Source organism: Bombus vancouverensis, chromosome 6 (assembly GCF_051014615.1).
Source record: "Bombus vancouverensis nearcticus chromosome 6, iyBomVanc1_principal, whole genome shotgun sequence".
Classification (NCBI taxonomy): Eukaryota; Metazoa; Arthropoda; class Insecta; order Hymenoptera; family Apidae; genus Bombus; species Bombus vancouverensis.
The window spans coordinates 9437598-9457305 of NC_134916.1; the positions used below are offsets into that span (position 1 = coordinate 9437598).

The 19708-nt window shown below is 46.5% G+C and overlaps 2 protein-coding genes across 2 annotated transcripts in view; one reads left to right on the plus strand and one right to left on the minus strand.

The window, feature by feature from the left end:
• The window catches only part of Dnmt3 (DNA methyltransferase 3), a 61552-nt gene extending 42544 nt beyond the window's left edge, over window positions 1–19008 (minus strand). The window contains exon 1 of the mRNA XM_076619622.1: window positions 18914–19008. The gene's annotated coding sequence lies outside the window, so the exon portion shown is untranslated. The remainder of the gene's footprint in view (window positions 1–18913) is intronic.
• Tdg (Thymine DNA glycosylase) overlaps window positions 1–19708 on the plus strand; it is a 53671-nt gene that overhangs the window by 28979 nt on the left and 4984 nt on the right. Inside the window, exons 4-8 of the mRNA XM_076619624.1 lie at window positions 2045–2346; window positions 3998–4139; window positions 7166–7235; window positions 16466–16615; window positions 19512–19654. Of these exons, the coding sequence (XP_076475739.1) occupies window positions 2045–2346; window positions 3998–4139; window positions 7166–7235; window positions 16466–16615; window positions 19512–19654 (807 nt within the window). The remainder of the gene's footprint in view (window positions 1–2044; window positions 2347–3997; window positions 4140–7165; window positions 7236–16465; window positions 16616–19511; window positions 19655–19708) is intronic.

Below are 19708 nucleotides of genomic sequence, written 5' to 3' on the forward strand. Positions count from 1 at the left end.
CGCAGCGGCGATCGGCAGATCGAGTTTCCGCGATGATACGCCAAATGGTCGATTCGCGTTTCCACGTTAGTTTTACGGCTGGCTTATGCAACGAGGTTTGTCGTTGACACGTAACAATGTGAGTTATGCGAATGGGTCTGGTCCATCGCATTCTTCGCAACCTATTTTTTCGGCACAAGGTCGATCCAACTAAACATTTGGCACACGTACATATCCAAGGCGAGGTAAAGGTGAGAGAATTTACATATCGGGGAAAAGTTTCGTGGATAAAAAGCCTTGTACGGTGAACTGCGTCTTTGAATTATTGACACAAGTTTGCGATCCAATTCGTTTCATTCGACCTAACGATAGGCCAGTGTTTTATCCGAATTGCGCTGCTCGACTTGAATTCTCGCGTTAAACGACCCTCTTTCGCGCGAGCAATTAATGAAAAATGATAAACGTGCTCGATCGGATGTAAAAGGCTGTTGGTTTCTTATGTCTAGTTCACACTGATCGCAACTATTGGCAAATAAACGCAGTAAAACGTGCGTACACTGGAACTCGCGAATAGCGTTTCTGTTATGTACCGTACGCCGATCAGTTCATCTGCTCGCGAAAATGTACAAGATATCAGCGAACAGTGTTCGATACTACCATATTTCACCAATATGTTTGTAAATATCTTAGATTTGGAAGTTTCGCGATGTTTATTAGATAACGAATTTATGGTTCTTACAGTTTCACTGGGTTTCAGTGCATACTTGATAGATTTTCAGATAGAATTTTAAGCCTGTCCCGAGGACATTCAAGCTGAACGTACACGAAACAAAGCGCAGCGTGCTATTAGAAATTCGACCAGAATAAATAGCACGCGAGGAAACGGTAATCAGATGACAAACTGGTATGGCGAACCATTGGCGAACGATGGCAAGCGATGCGTCGCGATAGTCGCCAACTGCTCGTCAACAACGATATGAACTCGGCGTTAGCCTTCTCGCTTAATTTTTAAACGCAAATCGTACACACCGAGTGCTCTCATGTCGCACCAAGATAACCTAAGATCGAGGCTAAGAAGTCGAAAGATAATCGGTCGCGGCGACCAAGCGGACACTGATAAAAAATATCCCTTGCTTTTGTGCTCTGCACTCAGCACTGTTCGTTCGAAGATTGCAACCAATAGCTATAGATAATCGTGTCACTGTCGCGTCGGCTAGTTATCTCCTCGTGAAATTTACATCGATGATCGATTGCTGCCTGCTCTCGTCCGGTTGCTGCCTTTTCGTAAGAACCGATTCGTTAACCCTAATTTTCTTCGATTTAAGCGGTCAGTATTCCTTTTCTCCTTTTGTTTCTTTTTTAGATTCGAGATTTCCCTTTTTAGTGGAATTGCTTCTTAGCCATGTAATGATATATATCTTTTTGTAGTTCTGAATCTTACGTTGCTAATGACATGCAGTACACGCATGGTAGAAAGTGGAGAAACGTTTTTTTCAATACAATTTGAACGAATACGAAAACGCGACTGCACAGTGGCAGAAGAATACGTCGAAGACGGTTAATTAGCTGCGCCTGTGTCTCACAACATCGGCACGGCCGTTAAAGCGGTTAAGATCGCGCGAAGCTACTACGAAAATACGTTGAAACGCGAAGATTCACGGGCATCGAGAAAATGATGAGAACACGAATGAAGACGTGTGGACGCGAATTGACGTGTAGCGAGTAATTACGAACGATAATCTGTTTGACAATTTTGAAACACTATTGCGCGACTAGTACGTGTATATTTTACGATCGTACGTGATCACGATACCGTGTGCGTTCGCTCTCTGCCTGTCGTTCAAACGTTATTTTCCCAACGACGCATAAAAAACCCACTGCAAATTCGCCATCGCTGTTGTCACGATGGCAAAAAGTTGTAACAAGTTAGTCGGATGTTGATCGCACGGAATCGCCGTGATTAGTTATGGTCTGTTGATTTTTTCTAAAGGAACAGGGGGAGCAAGGAAAAAAAGAAGGAAAAAACAGAAAAATTAGTTTTGCTAAAGGAGAATGTGATTCGTAGGTGGCGATCAAGTGCGAGACTCCGGTGGATCCGTACTCGTTCGTCGACGAGGAAATGTCGATGGGCGGCATCAGAACGGCGAGCAGTCCAGTTGGCAATCCGGAAAACATGACGTGTCCAGCTGGAGGCCAAGGGGTCCTCTCTACACCTACGTCGACGCCGCCTGGATCGCTATCCGGACCGCAACATCTTCAGATGAACCTCGGCGTAATGAACGGCAGCGTGAATCCCCAGTTGGCGGCGCAACAGCCGAAGAAACGCGGCCGCAAGAGAAAATCCGAGATGATTCTCACACCCGAAGAGTAAGAACGCATACGAGATTTTCAATATCTTTTTCTCGTTTTCTTAGACGTTTTGTTTCCTTCTTTTTTTCATTTCTTGCCACTATTACTACGAGATCTACAATTTCATAATTACAGTTCTTCCGCGATATATTTAATATCGGGACCTTCTTGCGCGATAACCTGCCAATTAAAAATTGTAGAGTTCAACTTCTCCTTTATGATTCCGTAATTTTACATTCGATTCGTTGCCGAAGATGTTACAGTTAAACAATTTGCGAATATGGATAATTTCATTCGTTCTAAAATGTTGTCAATAATAGTAACGAAGATACAATCACGGCAATTTCTTAATATTCCGTTTAAAAGAATTGAAATGTATGAAATAGATGGTAAAGACGCCAGAGTATCTTTTCTTGCTTCTGTAGCACGTTGACTGCCACGCGTGTTTTCACTGAAATCTCCGTCAGGCCACGCGTGCCACAGTACCAAGCGTTCTCTTGCTGGATACTGCCATCGATATTTTAGTAATGCGAGTAAATGATTTTCTTAATGAACCATTTTCGTATTACTTTTATAACGATTCGATAGTTTTATTATTTCCTGTAGAATACCTTTTCAAATACCTTCGCAAGTAGTCAAATAAGCGTAACACGGATACGGGTGACGCGGCCCTACCGAAAACTTTGCTGTCACCCGAATACGGGTGTCGTGGCAGTCAACGTGATAGAAAAGGAGAAATACGGCTTACATTTGTTACGAACCGTTCAACAGTTTAGCGAATCTAGCGAAGCTAGCGAAGAGGAGAAAAATTCGCGCGTGAACCGCGTTTCATTCGAAGATAAGCTAACGAGATAATTCGAATCGGTCGTATATTCGCGAAATAATTTTGGCAAGTACACCGCGTGCGATTAGTGTTCGTGGTCGACGGGTACAGTTCATTCTAAATAATAATTTGCGGCGAGGTCAATAGACGTGGATCGATGCGACCAGACTCGATTATAGCTGTTCGCTCCATGCGAACTTTGCTTCCACCGTAAACGAACTTCTTCAACGTAAATAACGCGCTCGCGATCGAAGGAATCGACCGGTCGCGAGCATGGTATTCTTCTCTCCCCTACGAAAGCTCATTATATTCCCGATAGTTACGATACACCTTTAAAAAGTTGTCTCCAATAGAGAGCAAGATTGTTTGATTTGTTGCAAGAATATTCGTCCCGTTTCCCTCTAATTCGAATTAGAAAAGCTTCAAATCCGATTTTTCCGCACAACCGAGTTAGCAAGGTGGCTGAGTCGTTGTAATTTTTATACGTGCAATTACATATTCCATTTATAAACCCATAAGTAGTCTACATCTTTGCTGTACTATTGTATTACCGTGTTCATCGTGAGAAGAAAAGTCTGTCTCGAAAAACTTGACCGAGGAAGATGGCTTATTCGCTCGGATTGCCATATTCTCCTATTTAAAAGTCACCTATTCTTTCACGCGTCGTTTCGTTTCTATTAAGAACGAATCACGTCGTGGGTGTTTCCATTCGCGAACAACTGGCCTAACCGAAACGAATTATTCCATTATTTGTCAACTTAGAGTCGCACAATTATAGAAATTCGTTGATGAAGGAACGATCCATCTAACAGGTTGATACAACGATACGATGTAAATTTGATTTAGGGCGGAATTAGCCGAGGCGAAGAAACGAGCAAAGACGTACAAGGAGAGAAAGAAGCACGACAGATTCGACGGTATGCCGGAAGAGGAAGTGAGCAAACGCGTTCTTCCAGATCATCTTACCAACAACCTGGACATTATTATAGTAAGTTGACGAATGTTATTCGTCGTGACAACTATATGTATATATATGTCGGAGATGAAAGAACATCGGGATTTCCCGTCCGGAATGTTGGGAAATACCCCAATACCCTGGTCCAGACTTTTACTATAGCTACACTTAAGTAATAAAAATAAGAAATAGTTCTAATGTTCCAATCTGGCTTTATGACGATGGGTTCGGGTTCAAGGTGACATAGCGGGTCACTAGATGTCACGGGAATGTATGGAATGATTATATGAGTCTCTTTAAAAACAAAGATTGACCCGAGAAGTGGGGACGGGAATATATAAGGGCAGTTTCATTTGGATTACGGGTTAGTTAGTCGTTGGACGAATCGCTGATTGAGTTATCGAGAAAGTTACCCGAATCGTGTATTACGTTGATACTTGTCATCCCGTGGACCGTGGATTCGTTATCGAACCTGAATTCGTTGTCACCATCATCTCGACCATCCTATTACATAAACAATAAACATTAGCTACATCCGCGACGGTAAAGTAAGTAAAGGTTCATCGAATGCCCCAAAATTCCAACCCTACTCCGACATATACATACATATACAATAGAAAAAGTTGGACGTGGAGGCGCGATCGAGGACGATGATGCATCGTCAGTTTGGGTCGTATAGTTCCGGAAGGAAGTCGTCGCGCCTGTCCCGTCGTTTTTCGCGAAGCAAGAAGGATTAATCGGATTATCCGTCGGCATAACGGGCGTCTGGTTAGCAGGAAAATCCATCTCGAAGGTAGCGAGACGGTAGGAACAAGTAACGACGACAAATAGCCGTTTGTAGCGCGTTCGTCAGGTGTCGTAATCGCTTTAATGGTCCATACCCAATTCGGTTATCACGCTCGACGTTGGTAACGAGCGCGTTCACCACCTTCCTATCGCGGGCCGTTTCATCGAGCACCGTGTCGATCGAAAATCGTTCTATTTCCAATCGGCAGGACACGACGCAACGGGACACGCGTTTGCGATTTTCCATCGGTTTGTGAAACTCTCTCGTCACGACCTTGACTCGCGCGCCTCGCCAATCGTCCGATATCCGTCTATTTATACGCTGGATCGCGATTCACTCGAGTTCTCGATCAGTTCGAGAGAACATAAGATTTCTGTAATCGCGTCACGAGAACGACGCAAGGATTCCTGGCGATCGCGCCTCTAGAAGCGAAACAAGCTGAAACGACAGGGTAAGAGAAAGATGTAAAGGGTGAAGGAAGGAAGGGGAAGGAAGAGAGAGGGAGAGAGAGAAAGAGAGAGAGTCAGTTAGCGGCTGGTTCATATTCATATATTACGCGGAACGAGTAGTCAGCGCGGTCGATCATCCGTCAAACGGTGTAAACGCTTTAACGGGCCGTGGGCAATTCGGTTATTACGGGCGTCGTTGTAATCGAACGCAACGGGACACCGGTGTCGGCCGGCCTTCGTCGAGGCTCTCTACCCCTGGATCCCCGATTCGAAGCCCCCTACCCTCACGGCGGCCTGCCCCTCTGCCTCTCTATGCTCTACCTATCGAATCCCCCGGCCCCCTAACCCAGACCTGCTCCGATCTCATCGACGCGCGTTGTTTTCAATCGGCGACAATTCCACACCCTACCCTGGCTTCCAACCCCCGTCATTTTATCCTCGTTTATCCCGGCCGAAGCGCCATTCGACGCCGACCGACCGGCTAACGCATTGGCGTTAACGCGCTAATGCGATACGTACTTTATGTACGGAGGGAGAGAACTCAACCACCCGTACGCAACAAACGATATAACGCGATTTCGACCAAAAGTTCCACGACCCCTCACGCGACTCACTCTTTCCTCTGTCTCTCTCTCTCTCTCTCTCCTCCTTCTCCACTTTTACTCGATCTCTTCTTGACTTTTAATTCTTTTCAAAAAAAAAAAAAAAGAAAAACAACTTTTTCCTGCTCGCTATTTTTTTATCCTTATTTTTTATTACTGTCCCTCTCGAGAAAAATAACACGTACTTGGTCGACGCCCGAGGCTTCGGTTACTCTGACCGAGAAAAGTGTAAAAAGTTACGATCGGTGTCTATCGTCGGTGAACAACGAACGGAAAGACAACAAGCGTTGTCGCGTATAATAATCGGGACGGATATCGGTGATCAGTGGCTACCGCGATAAAGTCGTTGGCAGAGAATAAACGAAAAGCGGGAAGAAACGCGAGGACGAACGTGTCCAACAGCGTCCCTGTCACGTATCCTTGGACTTTGTCGTTATTAATTGTTCAACCGACGGAGCGAAGAGCGAAGATAATGTGGTTGCGCAACAGGTACTACCACACCTGTCTCTACCGCGTTGCATAATCGCGGCTAAGAACGATGTATGTGAAATCCGTGTACGCGTGTTTCGCGCCGGGAAAGGAATTGACCGTACGAAACAGCGAACGCCAACGTGTTCAGCAGGATCGTTATCTTCCACGTTCGTCACGTTCTCCTCGCGAGAACCTTTCGACCGAGGACGAAAATTACGCGTGGCCCGGCAACTAGCGGCTTAGCCGATGCTACTTTCGCCGCGTTTTCGGCAGAGAAACGATCGATCGATGGTCGGAACGTCCAAGCTAACGGCGTACAAAGTTTCTCGCTAGCAAGAGAGATTTCGACGCGACGAAAGGCGTGGAGGCGGGAAACATCGAGAAACGAGGACGAGTCGCTTCGAACGACGTCCGCCGAACAAACCTGCCAAGACAATAATCCCATCGTCGGGTACGGAAACTAGTTGGAAATAAGCCTACCGCGTAATGATCTGTGGGAGATTGAAGCAGCGCGCCTTCGTAACGAGTATTTCGAGCGGGAATAAATCGACGAACAGCCGATAAACCTAAATTAAGCGTATTGCCATGATTTCCGCGTGGTTATCGCCGTTCGCGGACGAGCGTGGAAGAAGGTTCGCGATCCGCTTACGACCAACAACGAGATCGGTGACCACGATCGCCAGGATCTCCATGCTCCTCGACCCGAGAGTCTATCCGGCTTGAAGTTAATGGGATCGATTTTTGTCACAGATTGGAATCAACCCGGGACTGTTCGCCGCTTACAAGGGCCACCACTACGCCGGACCGGGAAACCATTTCTGTGAGTTGAACTCTCGATCTCTGTCTTCTTACCGTAAAACCTATTGTTCCACTACTCTCGACAACATCTGCGGAACACACGAGCGTACCACGTTCCCTGGAGAGCGGCAAGAAAAGATGTATCGCGAATGCTTTCTCGATTTTGGTCGCGATTACGCGTAACGTGGCCTTCGTTCTCAACGACGCGGCGTTGCGTCGCGTTAAGAGAAATCGCGCAAGATCCGCGAACGCGATTAACAGTAACGAGAAGCGGCTCGTTGGAACGCAAATTACCCAAGCCGGTTGGCGCGTAATGCTCATCGAAAAACTCGGTCGTTCCCCCTATTTTCCTTGCCTTGATGCGTGCTCGGCGCGATCGACCGAACAACGATCACCGGTTATTTTTAACGCGGCTTCTAACCAAGCGGGGAACGACGACTCTCGACAACGCAAACGCGTAGCCAAGCAACCGTCTTGTCGCTGCTTGATTCGTTGCTTCGCTCGTTTAACGTCTCTGCTCGCCGCCTACGCTTCGCTGATCTCGCTGAGAAGCGGCATCGTCCACAAGTCGCTTTTCTTTTTTTCTCCGTTTTAAACGAAACGGCTATTCCACCAAGCATCCATAGGCTTCCTCGATCCGGCGATCATTCGACTCGCACCATCGGCCTTTTTAACTCTCGCGCAGCCTGGATCAGTCGTTGCCGCCACAGTTTCCAATACTTTGTTTCACGGCGATAAACCGAATAACCGATTAACGTGGCTTTTTACGTCTACGCGACACGACGATACTTACGCGAAGAATGGAACTCGTTTCGTACAGTCAGAGATACACGTCGTACACGCCGCGTCTAATCGCGTGAAATAGAAAATCGGCGTAAAATTGTCCACTCCTCGAGATCGTAGATTCCGGAAAGAGAATGTCGCAAGAAAGATGATCGTGCGAGAGAGATCGCGCGTAAACGCGGTGTGCGATAATAAAATACGTAATTACCAGTTAGAAAGTAAGGAACGCGAACACGCGTAATTCGGTCGTTCGAGGGTTAAAGGCCCTTTATACGGTCCGATTGAAATCGATCTCGATGGGGAAAAAGATCTCTGGAAGTTGGTGGCGAGTCTCTGGCTGTGTTTTCGCGGCGCGTAATGGAAAGAACGGCGGAAGGAGGATTCTTGGACGAAACGTAGGCCCGCGCTCGATCGACCTTCAAACGATCTCGCGCGCTCACCGACTAAGCTATGTGTGCCTATTAGACAGCGCGCACGCACGCACGCGTGTCCATTTTACGGCCGTGTATATGCGGTGCTCGTAGTGGCCCCGTACATAGGGTAGAAATACAAAGTACATACATGCATATAACTGTGCACATAGAGGTGCGCGGACGCGCACTCACGTTCTTCCACCACACATAGGTGGTATATACAGGGTGAAGTTAGGTGTACGCTGCTGGATTTTCCAGGGTTTTCCCGGGGTTGCGGTAGAGCAGTGGATCGGGTGGAGGGTGGTGGCGTGCAGGAGGGTGTGGAGGTGGGATACGAAGCGGGTTGAAGCGGACTGCGAAGAGCAGTAAAGGGGTGAGGGAGGATGGTTGTAGTGGAGGGAGGAACTATAATGAGTGGTGCGCGTGAGGGAGAGCAGGATAAAAAGGGGGTGAGAGGAGGAGGTGACTCGGGGAGGGACCGTGAGAGGAGGACGAGGTGGAGGAGAGAAGAAGGAGGCGGAGGAGGCGGAAGCAGGGTAGTACGGGGTAAAAAGGTTGGAAGCTGTGTGGCAAGGTGAGGCGAGGCGAGGTGCGGGACGGGGAGGAGGCGAGGGTTGGATGGCATGGGATGGCATGGAATGGGATGGAATGGGAGGTGGGGGGCGTTTGCCAGCAATGGAGAGCAGAACAGAGAGGGAGGCGTGGGCCGCATGGGGGGATGGGTGGATCGAGAACGACGGGTCAATTTAAGCCCCGAAGGGAGGGAGAAACGGACCGGGCCTAAAGGCAGTAAACCCCGAAAAATTCAGCGCGGTTCAGGCGGTTCGATCGCTCGAAAGCGAACGCGGTCCCAGTGATCGAGGCTCGCGCGCGTCCAACTCGCAGTGCCGTTCCGTTCGCTTTCGTTGCGCCGCGTTGCGCGTGAGAATACGCGTGGCCGCTGCGAAAGTCTCGCGCCGCGAGGTGTTTGTGCCGTAACTGCCGCGCCTGCAACGTCGTCGAAACGCGGCCGCGCGATAATCGACGACGCTCGCGCGTTAATTATCGTTGGCGCGCGTCTTTCTCAACCTCCGGAGTGTAACACGCCGCGCGACAAAAGACGCGGACCCCTGTGTGCCTGCCGCCGCGTTCGATCGATCGAGGTACGTTCATCGCTGGCTCGACGCTCCATCGATCTCACACCGGTCTTGATCGCTGCGAATTCACTCGACAATCGGTAAATACCTAGTCACCCGGAACGTTTCGTCCGTCGTTCGGCGAGGAAAGAAGGCCGACGATCGTTTACGTTTTGTTTCTTTCGCGTTCCACGTTTCTCGCGATACTTCAACGATCGTTCCGAGCTAACGGAAAAAAGTGAACTCCTCCTTGACAATTTTTTTCTTTACATCGCGGCTGCCAAACGGTGTTACTCCACGACAAAAATCTAATCCGCGCCAGTATTCCGTAATACGTAGGCGTTTTAATTTCGTTGATTCTTTCGTGGCACGAGAAGGAACGAGAGAGGGCGTGGAGACGGCGATCCGATCTGGAAAAGTTCATATCCGTGCGACGTTTCCAGCAACACGGACATTTCGCAAATTGTTCAAACTCCTCGGATATCCTAGAAAAATTGTGCGAAGCGATAGTCGATGTACGGGCTCCGTTTCCTCTGAAAATCGTCGCAAGATGCGACGATCGGGGAAACGATGTTTGCACGCGAAAAAAGTTTAGTCGACGGAACGATGAAGCGACAGGATGACAAGGCGAGAAAGGATGGTCGTGGGATAGAATCGCGCAACCCGATGGGGAATGAGAGTCGGCCGGTCGGTGACCCAATTCGGGCGGCGGGCTTTTTCCAACGGCGCGAAAGTTGAACGTGACCGGGGAAACTTTTCGTGGTCGTGGCAATCGAGTTGTCGCGCCTCTCTCATCCGAGAAGGAGACGACGGTAGCGCGTTCCTTCACCCTCGCGCCTCCTCGGACCTCCGTCGCCGCAATCGCAACTACCCCCGATTCGGCTCGTCCCAACGATCCGTTTCAACTTTGTCGCGCCACCCCGTGACCCGGCGCCGTTTATCGGCTAACCGAGAATCCAACTTTTCATTGTCGCGTCTTACTCCTTCATATATTTTTCTTCCTTACATTCGAAAGTGCGTTAAACTTTGAACAGATCGAGAATCGGACAAGAGACGTCTGCGTAATCTGGGTTTCTCGCGAGCTCGCAACAGACTCGCCTATCGTACGTACAACGTACTTTCGTATCTTTCTGCTCGAGAGACAAGAGGCTACACCTTTTCTAGGTTTAAGGATACGGGAAAGAGAGAAAAAAAATGAAAGAAAGAAGAGCGAATGAGCAAAAGCAGTAGTAGAAAAAAACGTAAAGTGTAAAGTAAATTATCGTCGAACTCGGAGTTGGCTCGATCGACGACGATGACCGATTTTCGTCTTTGCGGTTTCGTCGGTGTTACAAAGTAGAAAGTAAGTCTAGACTCTGACGTTCGTTAACTTGAAAACTAGAGTTCCGACTTCCTGCTCGAGATTACGTCCTACATCCTTTGGTCGTCCAACGTGCTTGAGAATACTCGAGCCAAGTTTTCGCCGGCGAAACTTTTTCTTCGAGGGACTGTCTCGAAAAGATCGCGATCTTCTTCTATCGATCATCGTCGGCCACGAGCAGGAAATAATAACCATTGACTGGCAGCCTTGAAGTGGACGTGGCCAACGTTGTTTTCATTTACGGCGACTTCAAACGCCTTGCTTTTTTTATTTCCCTTTGTTCCCCTTTGTCGCAAGCTAGACGATCGAATACAAGGTTTTTCGTACATCGATGACAGGAATCTGCGTGCTTGAGTTGCGGAAAAATTTGACGAACTCCGCGCAATTTCTCTCGGCGAGCACCGAGCGCGAAAATATATCAGGAACAGAAGAAAAACGAAAGAGACGAAAGAAGAAGTATGTATTCAGCGTCGAAGAGTATCGTAGCAGTGACCTGCGAAAAGATTGGGGAAGCCGGCTAAATGCGTGAGTGGGACAGGGATGCAAGCTTGACGGTTGTCGATGTTGGTGGAAGTGGGAAAGGAGGTGGCGGAGGTTAGGGTTGGTAGTGGTGGGAACTATAATGAGTGGCGGCTGTGTCGGGCGAAGGGAAGAGGACGAGGATGAGGGCGGTGTGCTCGAGGGTGTGGGTAAGAGTGAGGGTGAGGGTGAGGATGAGGGTGAGGGTGAAGCGGAGCGAGAATGAGCCAGGAGAGCGTGAGGGTACGAGGCAGAGAGAGAGAGAGAACGTGAGAGAGAACGAGAGAGAGAGAGAGAGAGAGAGAGACGGAGAAGAGCTCGGATTGGAAAGGGGGCAGGGAGGAGGGATGGAAGAGAGGAGGGGAACAGGGAGGAGGAAGTAAAGAGGGAAAGAGGGAAAGAGAGGGAGGATAGATAGGGTAAAACGAGATGGGCGAAGGGTACAGGTGGTGAGGGGTTGGTTGGCCGGTGAGTGTGGGAAAGCGTGTAGCCTCTGCCTCCTCCCTTTTCCACCCACCGGCCACCCTTCTGCCAGCTTGCTGCTCGGTCCAAAGGGGCGGCAGGAGGGGCCGGAGGGGCAGGAAAAAGGGAACTAGAGCTGGCCGAGGGGGGCGGAGGGCGGGGGGCACCAGGGAAGGGGTTGTCGCACGCCTATCCGCTCGATAGCAGCTTTCAGTCCGTGCACGTTTACTACCCCCTAGAATTTTGTGCCCTATCTTTTCGAGACTCCCTGGTCGAAAAGATTCGTTTCTATTCTTCGTACCCGGTACGCCTTCGCCCGATACAAGATTCGCGAGATTTCACCGCGGCGTCGCGATCGAAACACCCGCTCGATGGATAATTCGCCGATAGACGAAAGGCGCCGAACAGATTTCTCGTCTCCCTGCGACGTAGTCGCGATCCAATCGCGCCAAACGTTTTATCGGACGATTCTTTATGGTTCTACGAAAAACGAATAAACGACGAACAAACGTTTCTTTCGTTCGTTTCACGCCTCGAGCGCGCGCCTTCTCGCCAAATCTTCGAAAAACGATACGGATGGAATTCTTACGAGGATGTCGTTAAACGCGTCTATGGTTATACGTGCTTGTTCGCAAATTGTGGCAGTTGGATGGGTCCGCGCACCGAACGACGGAAAAGAGAGCATCGCGGTACACTCGACGCTTTTCCTAGGTCTCCGTGAACGGGTCTTCGTCCTGGAAAACCCTGAAAATTGATTTTCCAGGCGCGGTCTCCCGCGGTACCCACGCACAGGTCTGTTTCTCTCTCTCTCTCTCTCTCTCTCTCTCTCTTTCCCCCTTTCCCTCGGTTGCATCGATTTTCACCTGACTCTCCTCGCATCCCCTGCAGCGAACTCGAACCAGCCGTTCATTCAGAATCGGAGGAAAAGAACGAAAAATCTGGGTCAACGAAATTTCGAGAACGATAAGCGAACGGATAATGGGACGAATCGACGCTTATCACCGATGAGACGGTTCGATTTTTCGTTTCGTCGATCCGTCGTGTTTCTACCACGAACCTCTATTCTCCGGAGGAAAGAGCCGCTGTACGTTAAATTACGGGAGGCGCGAAACCTGTACTCTCTACTGGTTTGGTTTCGAGCGGGGTCGAAGCCGGCGACCGACGATACACCTCCACGGAAATATGGAAACGCGGGCACGGGCAGAAACGCGACGCCGAAGATCCTGTTGCTTTCGAACGTTTCCGAAAGTCGGGAAAACGAGTTAAGTCGGTCAAACGGGAGAAAACCGAAACTTTTTCGACTTTGAAAGTTTCGAGGACCCGAGATAAATTTACGGACGCCTCGGAAATCGGTAAACTCGAGTTTGCCCTCGTTCTAAGATTACGCACGGCAGATTCTTTTCCCACTTTGCCACCTCCGCCACCTTCTTTCTTCCGACCTAGCTAAATAGGATCGCGTGCTTCGAAAACGAAAGGTTCATGCAAAGATTCGATGTCGTTTCGGATGTTCGATACAATCGCGAGTAATATATCCAATGGAAAAAGCAAGGGGAAAAAAATGATAAAAGTTAAGGTAGGGTAAGGTGAGGCAAGGCAAAGTAAGGTAATGTAAGGTAAGATAAGGTAAAGTAAAGTAAGGTAAGGTAAGGTAAGGTAAGGTAAGGTAAGGTAAGGAGAGGTAACGAGCGACGCGGAAAGGTCGAGGCAAGTCAAGTTGGGTTAGGTTAGCGGTGTGAACGAGAGGGAAGGGTCGCATTTCGCTTCGATAAAGTTTGTTCGATCGGTCGTTAGTCCTGTTCGAAGGGACCAACAGGCTTGCCGCGCTTGTCGTTCCTACGAGGCCACGTGTATAAATACAATGGCCACGGAAAACCGAGCCAAGAGATTTTCTAAAGCGAGGAAAACAGTGTTTCTCTCTGCTCTTTTTGTCTACTCGATTCTCTCTGCGTTCAGCTTAGGAGAAAGCGAACAGACCAACGAACGGGTTCTGCTCGACGAAAAGCGCGCTGCAGCTACGACTACGGTTACGACTCGGCTACACGGCTATGGGCTACGGCAATGGCCACGGCAGACGAGCGTTTAACTTTGTTCCGAAGTTCTCCAAGGTCGTATGGTGCGGCTGTAGGTCGGTGGTGCAAGAGGTGGCGAGACCGGGAGGACAAGAGGGAGAGAATTTCCGAGGCCGCGTCATAAATCTCTATCTGCTGGCTGCTAGGGGTAAACGCTCGCGGGATATACTTCGGCGACGTCTGTAATTTCGCGCCATCAGACCTTTCTCTCGCTTACTCGTCTATTCAAGCTCCCGCCTTCCACTTCTATCATCTCTATTTCTTTTTTACTCCTCTCTTCCACCCACCCAGTAGTCGCTGTCCCCTCTCCTTCTTACGCGTATTTCTCGTTTAGTTTCATCGTTTTTCGACAGAATTTTATTACCCGATTCGCACGTTGATCGCCCGTGTTTGATAACAAGCATCGTAACATAATTATCAAACTTCTTATACGCGAGATCATAGAACGAGCGAGTTTCGCCCCTACGTGATCGCGGCTTTACGAATATTATCGTAAGTGACGATATATTACGTCGCTGACACGCGCCAACTGAGGTGTAAATTCATTGTAAAACGAGTATAAAAAATATGGTTGACAGTTTCGGATATGTTGTCCTCTCGCGCAATAATTCGGTAAATAATAATAATCGACGAGTTACAAGTTACAGGTTACAGACTTCTCTTCTATAGTTTCGCAGTTCTATATTACAGTTCTAATAATCAATCGTAAAATTGAATTCATTTTATTATCGAATTTATCGTTATAACCGAAAAGAATTTATCGCTGTTGGTAGCAATAATGGTAGTTCAATTGTGCGAGAGAGCCGAGGCAGCGACGAGGAGATAGAGTTTGAAAATTATACGTTGGGCAAACATTAAGTAATTTCTACTCGAACCCTAGTATCAACAAGAGTAAAAATAGGTATTAAGGGCTGTCTTTCCTTCCTTCTATTTTTACCCTTTTTTTCCTTTCTCTTCTTCCCTGCCTTCCCTTCGCTCTCTTCTTTCCCACCGTTGCTTGCTTCGCTGTTATTCCTTCCCTTCTTTTTTTCTCCTTTCATCCTATCTTTACCTGCAATTGTTACCAAAAACCTCGATATAGTCCTTTTCCAATTTCCCTCCTACCTCTCTCTAATTTTTGCCTCGAAACGTACAGCAACGCGCTTCGAAATGTACGCAGAATTCAGACTCGTTAAATAAATTTGCCGCATTGTACGGAAGAAGGCGATTTATCGCTTATGACTGAACTTTTGAGAGCGATATAAAAAGGGCGGCGCAAGTCTGACCCAGACCTATTTAATCCATTAAATGGTACGCTTTGCAACACCTGCTGCACTGCTACCGCTAGAAACATGGTCCTCGCTAACAACCACCACCGCCACACCACCACTAACAAGTATCATCGGATTATTACGACAACATAGAACATTGCAAATCTGTTGCTGTTAGGCGAAGCGAGGGAGAAAGAAGAATCGAAAAAGTAAAAATGCAGAGATCACGAAAGTAACAAGAGAATAACAACGAAGGGAAAGTAATGGCAATTCTGTGAATATAAAAGTGAGTGGCGATCGACTGGTGACTAGCCAAGTTATTTTCTTTCGTCAATTTATATAAGTGCGCGTTATTTTTCGTTATTGTACCATCGTTTCGAAAGTTTCGTCGTATCATTTTCATAAAGAGAAGATGGTTCCGACGGAAAGAAGTTCTGTACGTGTGAGCCTCTTTGCATTTCGTTCTTTAAGCAATTTTTGCGACGACCGAAAATAACGCTGGTCTAACAGTGTCGTGTCTAATGAGCAGCGCAGATGAAAAACGATTCCGGACACGTATGCAATTGCATTTACACGTTTTTCGAATTCACGACTGATCGAGAACAGACATTTTGCCGTTATTAGTGTTAAAACTGTTCGATCTGAATCGGCTTCTAAGATCAGTCGAGAGTCAAGTGTTTTATAAACGCGTTATATCCTACTTACGAAATGATTTTATCGTGAACCGTGACATATAAGTCATTTGGAACTGGTTTTCTTAATACGATACCAGGCCAATATTTTTTCCATGCAACTCGCACTCGAATCGTACGAACGTCTCGCCAATGATCGTCGTTTGTCATCGTGGCGTTCCCCTCCTTATTTTCATCGTCGAAACTTTCGCACGAAACGATTTCATCTGACTTTGTTCGCGAAATTCGTCGTACGGATGAATAAATCGTTCGAATTAAGACGACGAGAAGCGAACGAACAATTTAACCTTGTACACTATGCGCCGCGTATCGTCAAGGATGCTTTTTATTTCGTTTCGTGCGCGTCGCGGGGCAATTTATCGTCTCGAGTTTACGGAACCCGAGTATGAACTTCCAGACAGTTTGTCGACAATGTTTGACCCAGACCCATTGAAATTCTCCCTTCCTCTACACTGAGCCGCGCAAATGTCGGTCGAACTTAACGACGAAGGTACTCAGCCTGTTTCCCGCGGATCTCACTGAAACAGATCTCGCGAATTTTCTCTCTCCGTCTTATCTAACCACGGACTGAACCAACTTTTTTTTTCAGGGAAATGTTTACACTTAAGTGGTCTGACACCCGAACCACTGACAGCAGATGACGACTACAAGCTCCTACGCTTCGGTATCGGTTTCACGAATATGGTAGCTCGTGCCACTAAAGGCAGCGCTGATCTAACGAGGAAGGAAATCAAAGAAGGTCAGTATACGAGACGATAAAGGTACATAAGCGATCCTCCAACGCCCAACGACAACAAAACCTGTGGACCGCTCTTTATATGTGTGCGTGCACCGCGCATGTAATATGAATTACATGTAACTACCGTTTACGAGCATCTATCGACCCGAATTTCCACATTATTTAAATAATACATGTGGAAAATGATTATTCGAACGATATATTATTTTATTTGGCTATACATTAGATGGTGCGCTATCAATTGATTTCTTAATACGTTGATCGCCACGTCACCCATATCTATGTGACGGGTATACTTCAGGTGGGGTGCCGTCACCTAAGTATGGATGACGCTCTTCTTGTTCGAGTTAATTAAATATAGGATTTTACACGCTATACCATACCTTTTATTAATTTCTATTCTGGATAAAATATTACATTATGCTATATCGCATGGTATTTGTTAAAACATTCCAAACACATCTGTGGTGATTTTGGGCACTTCGAACAATAGTCGTCGTCGCTACTCTCCTCACTTTCAAAGATATTTTCATACCGTTTACTGGACATTTTCAGGACGAAAAAATCACTGATGTACGTCTCACAAGTTTGCTTCTCGACTAAATGAAAAGTCCGAGATATTTGCCACGAGCTCCCTCGGAATACTCTAGGTGGAAAGCTCGTCGCTTTCCCCATTTCAGAACTAAATAATATTTTCTTTGCAATGAATCGAAGGCGATAAACAATGAATCGAAGGCAACAGACAATGATTTCCCGCTTGTCGTTCAATTTACTCTGCGTACCGGCGGTCAGATTTGGGCCCCGCAGGAAACTTAGCCGAATCGCGCTGGGCGACCAACGCGTTAAATAATACATTTGGAAAATGATTATTCGAATAATATATTATTTTATTTGGCTATACATTAGGTGGTGCGCTATCAAAGGATTAATCCTACCGAGGTCCTTGATTTCTTTATCTCGATTTCGCTTTAGTCTCGACCAAGAAAAACACCGTTGACGTTTTAAAAGAAAATCGTAGTATCAAGTTGAAATAAAAAATCGTGTCAATAACGATTCCTCCATGTTTGTCTTAGATAAGAAATTTTCTAACGATGGAAAAGTACGGTTGAAAGTGACTCGAAGAACACGGTGAGATCAAGTAATCGAAATAATATTCGATTACCTGAATAATATCCAACTTTCGTAATATAGTAAATTATAAATAAATTACGAATTAAAGATGCACGGAACGCGTATAATGCGCAGAAACGTACAAAATATCGAGAGTATGGTAGCCAATAATATTACCTAATGTGCGAAACAGATCTCTGAGCGTACATTCTACCCGTTTCGTTAGTTGTATTTATAAAAACACGAATTTGCATAAACATTTGCATTTTAATAATAAAATACAGCAAAAGCAGGCTTACGAACGTAACGGATGGAAAACTTCGATGTTAGGATATGGACGATGTATATAATGCGTGTAAAAATTTTAACCATATTGTACACACATGGGTCGCAAAAACTAGACCGTTTTAGACCGAGACGAACATGTTCGAACGTGGGTTGTTCGAAACAGCCAGACGAGTATCATTTCAGCGTGCATTGCATACACAGCGACATACACAAGTACATACGTATACCGATTTTTTACGCTGATCAGCATCGAGCGAATTAAATTCGATAACCGAAATCACGGACTGAGGATACAGAGTTGAACATGTTGTAAATTCGTATCACGGTTTCGTTATTTGCTTCTCCGCTTATCTGAATCGTCGTTAAATTTATTGTCACGCCGACAAGATATACTTACTCGCTTCGATTGTTCCTCGAACATAAGTTTTTACAAAGAATAACATGACCGTTGTTAATTACGGTTCACTGATGTAATGTCTCCTTCCGCTCAAAAATATACAATGTAACGCTTAGCGTAGCTAGCATAGTAATTTTTACTTCTTTATTCTCGTTCCTTTCCTACCAAAAGGTTATCGTCTGTTAACTTTCTACGCGCTGTTTTTTCGAACGCTTAACAATCGTTCACTTTTTAAGCATTTTACGCGTACAACTTTCGTTAAAACTCTGTTCTTCCTAAACGGATACTTGTACAGAAAATTACACGCACATACGTGCGTATGCGTATTGCTAGAGTTCGATACGCTTTCTACGGAAAGTGTTCAAAAGTTTAAACTCGACAAAGAACGTAAAGGAACTAGATAAAGGACTAAGCCGAAACGATATAAACAGATAACGGGGATGTAAACGTAAATGATGTAAATGTAAACGATATCGAATGTCGATAAACGTTGATTTACTTACCGTCTCTGGATACCTGCTAGTAGCGAGAAGTCTCGCGTGCCACTAGATGCGATTTTCTATTTATCAAATTGTTAGCAAAACCGTGGTCACTTATCTCCAACCGGTGAATAGCAATAGCAGTTATCTCTTCGGTGTGTTAAAAAAAACTAAGCACGATCGCCGCGAAAATCTTTCGATCGACTTGCACTTCGAGCCGGTACCCTCCGCGATCGTCGCCGCGAGAAGACTGACGACACGCGGCATCAGTGTTTCCAACCAAAACCGTTGAATTCTCTCGGCAGTAAGACTACGACGCTCCCGCGCGACTAATAGATCGAAAAGTCAAATTAACACGGAACTTAATAGATCGAGGACCAAGCGATGAAATAGCACGCGAAACTCGCGTAAATGTTATTGCAAAGATGTAAATGAACCGACTTACATACTGTTTAAAAAGATATATATTGGAACGATGGATAATTTACAGAAACTCCTCTAATTCTTTCTAACGATATACTTGAAACATATTTTCGTATCGTCGTCGAACGATCGAGAATTCTTTCGCCGGTTGTATTATTAATCGACAAAACTTTACAAAGTTGGTGCGTCTTTTTTACAGGCAGTCACATTTTATTGGAGAAATTACGAAAGTATAAACCGAAGATCGCCGTGTTTAACGGTAAACTGATATACGAGGTATTCTCTGGGAAGAAGGAGTTTGGATTCGGTAGACAACCTAACCTGGTGGACGGCACAAATACGGTAAGAAAAGAATTAATTTTGAATCTCTTTCGAACGATAAAAGTAAAAGTGTCG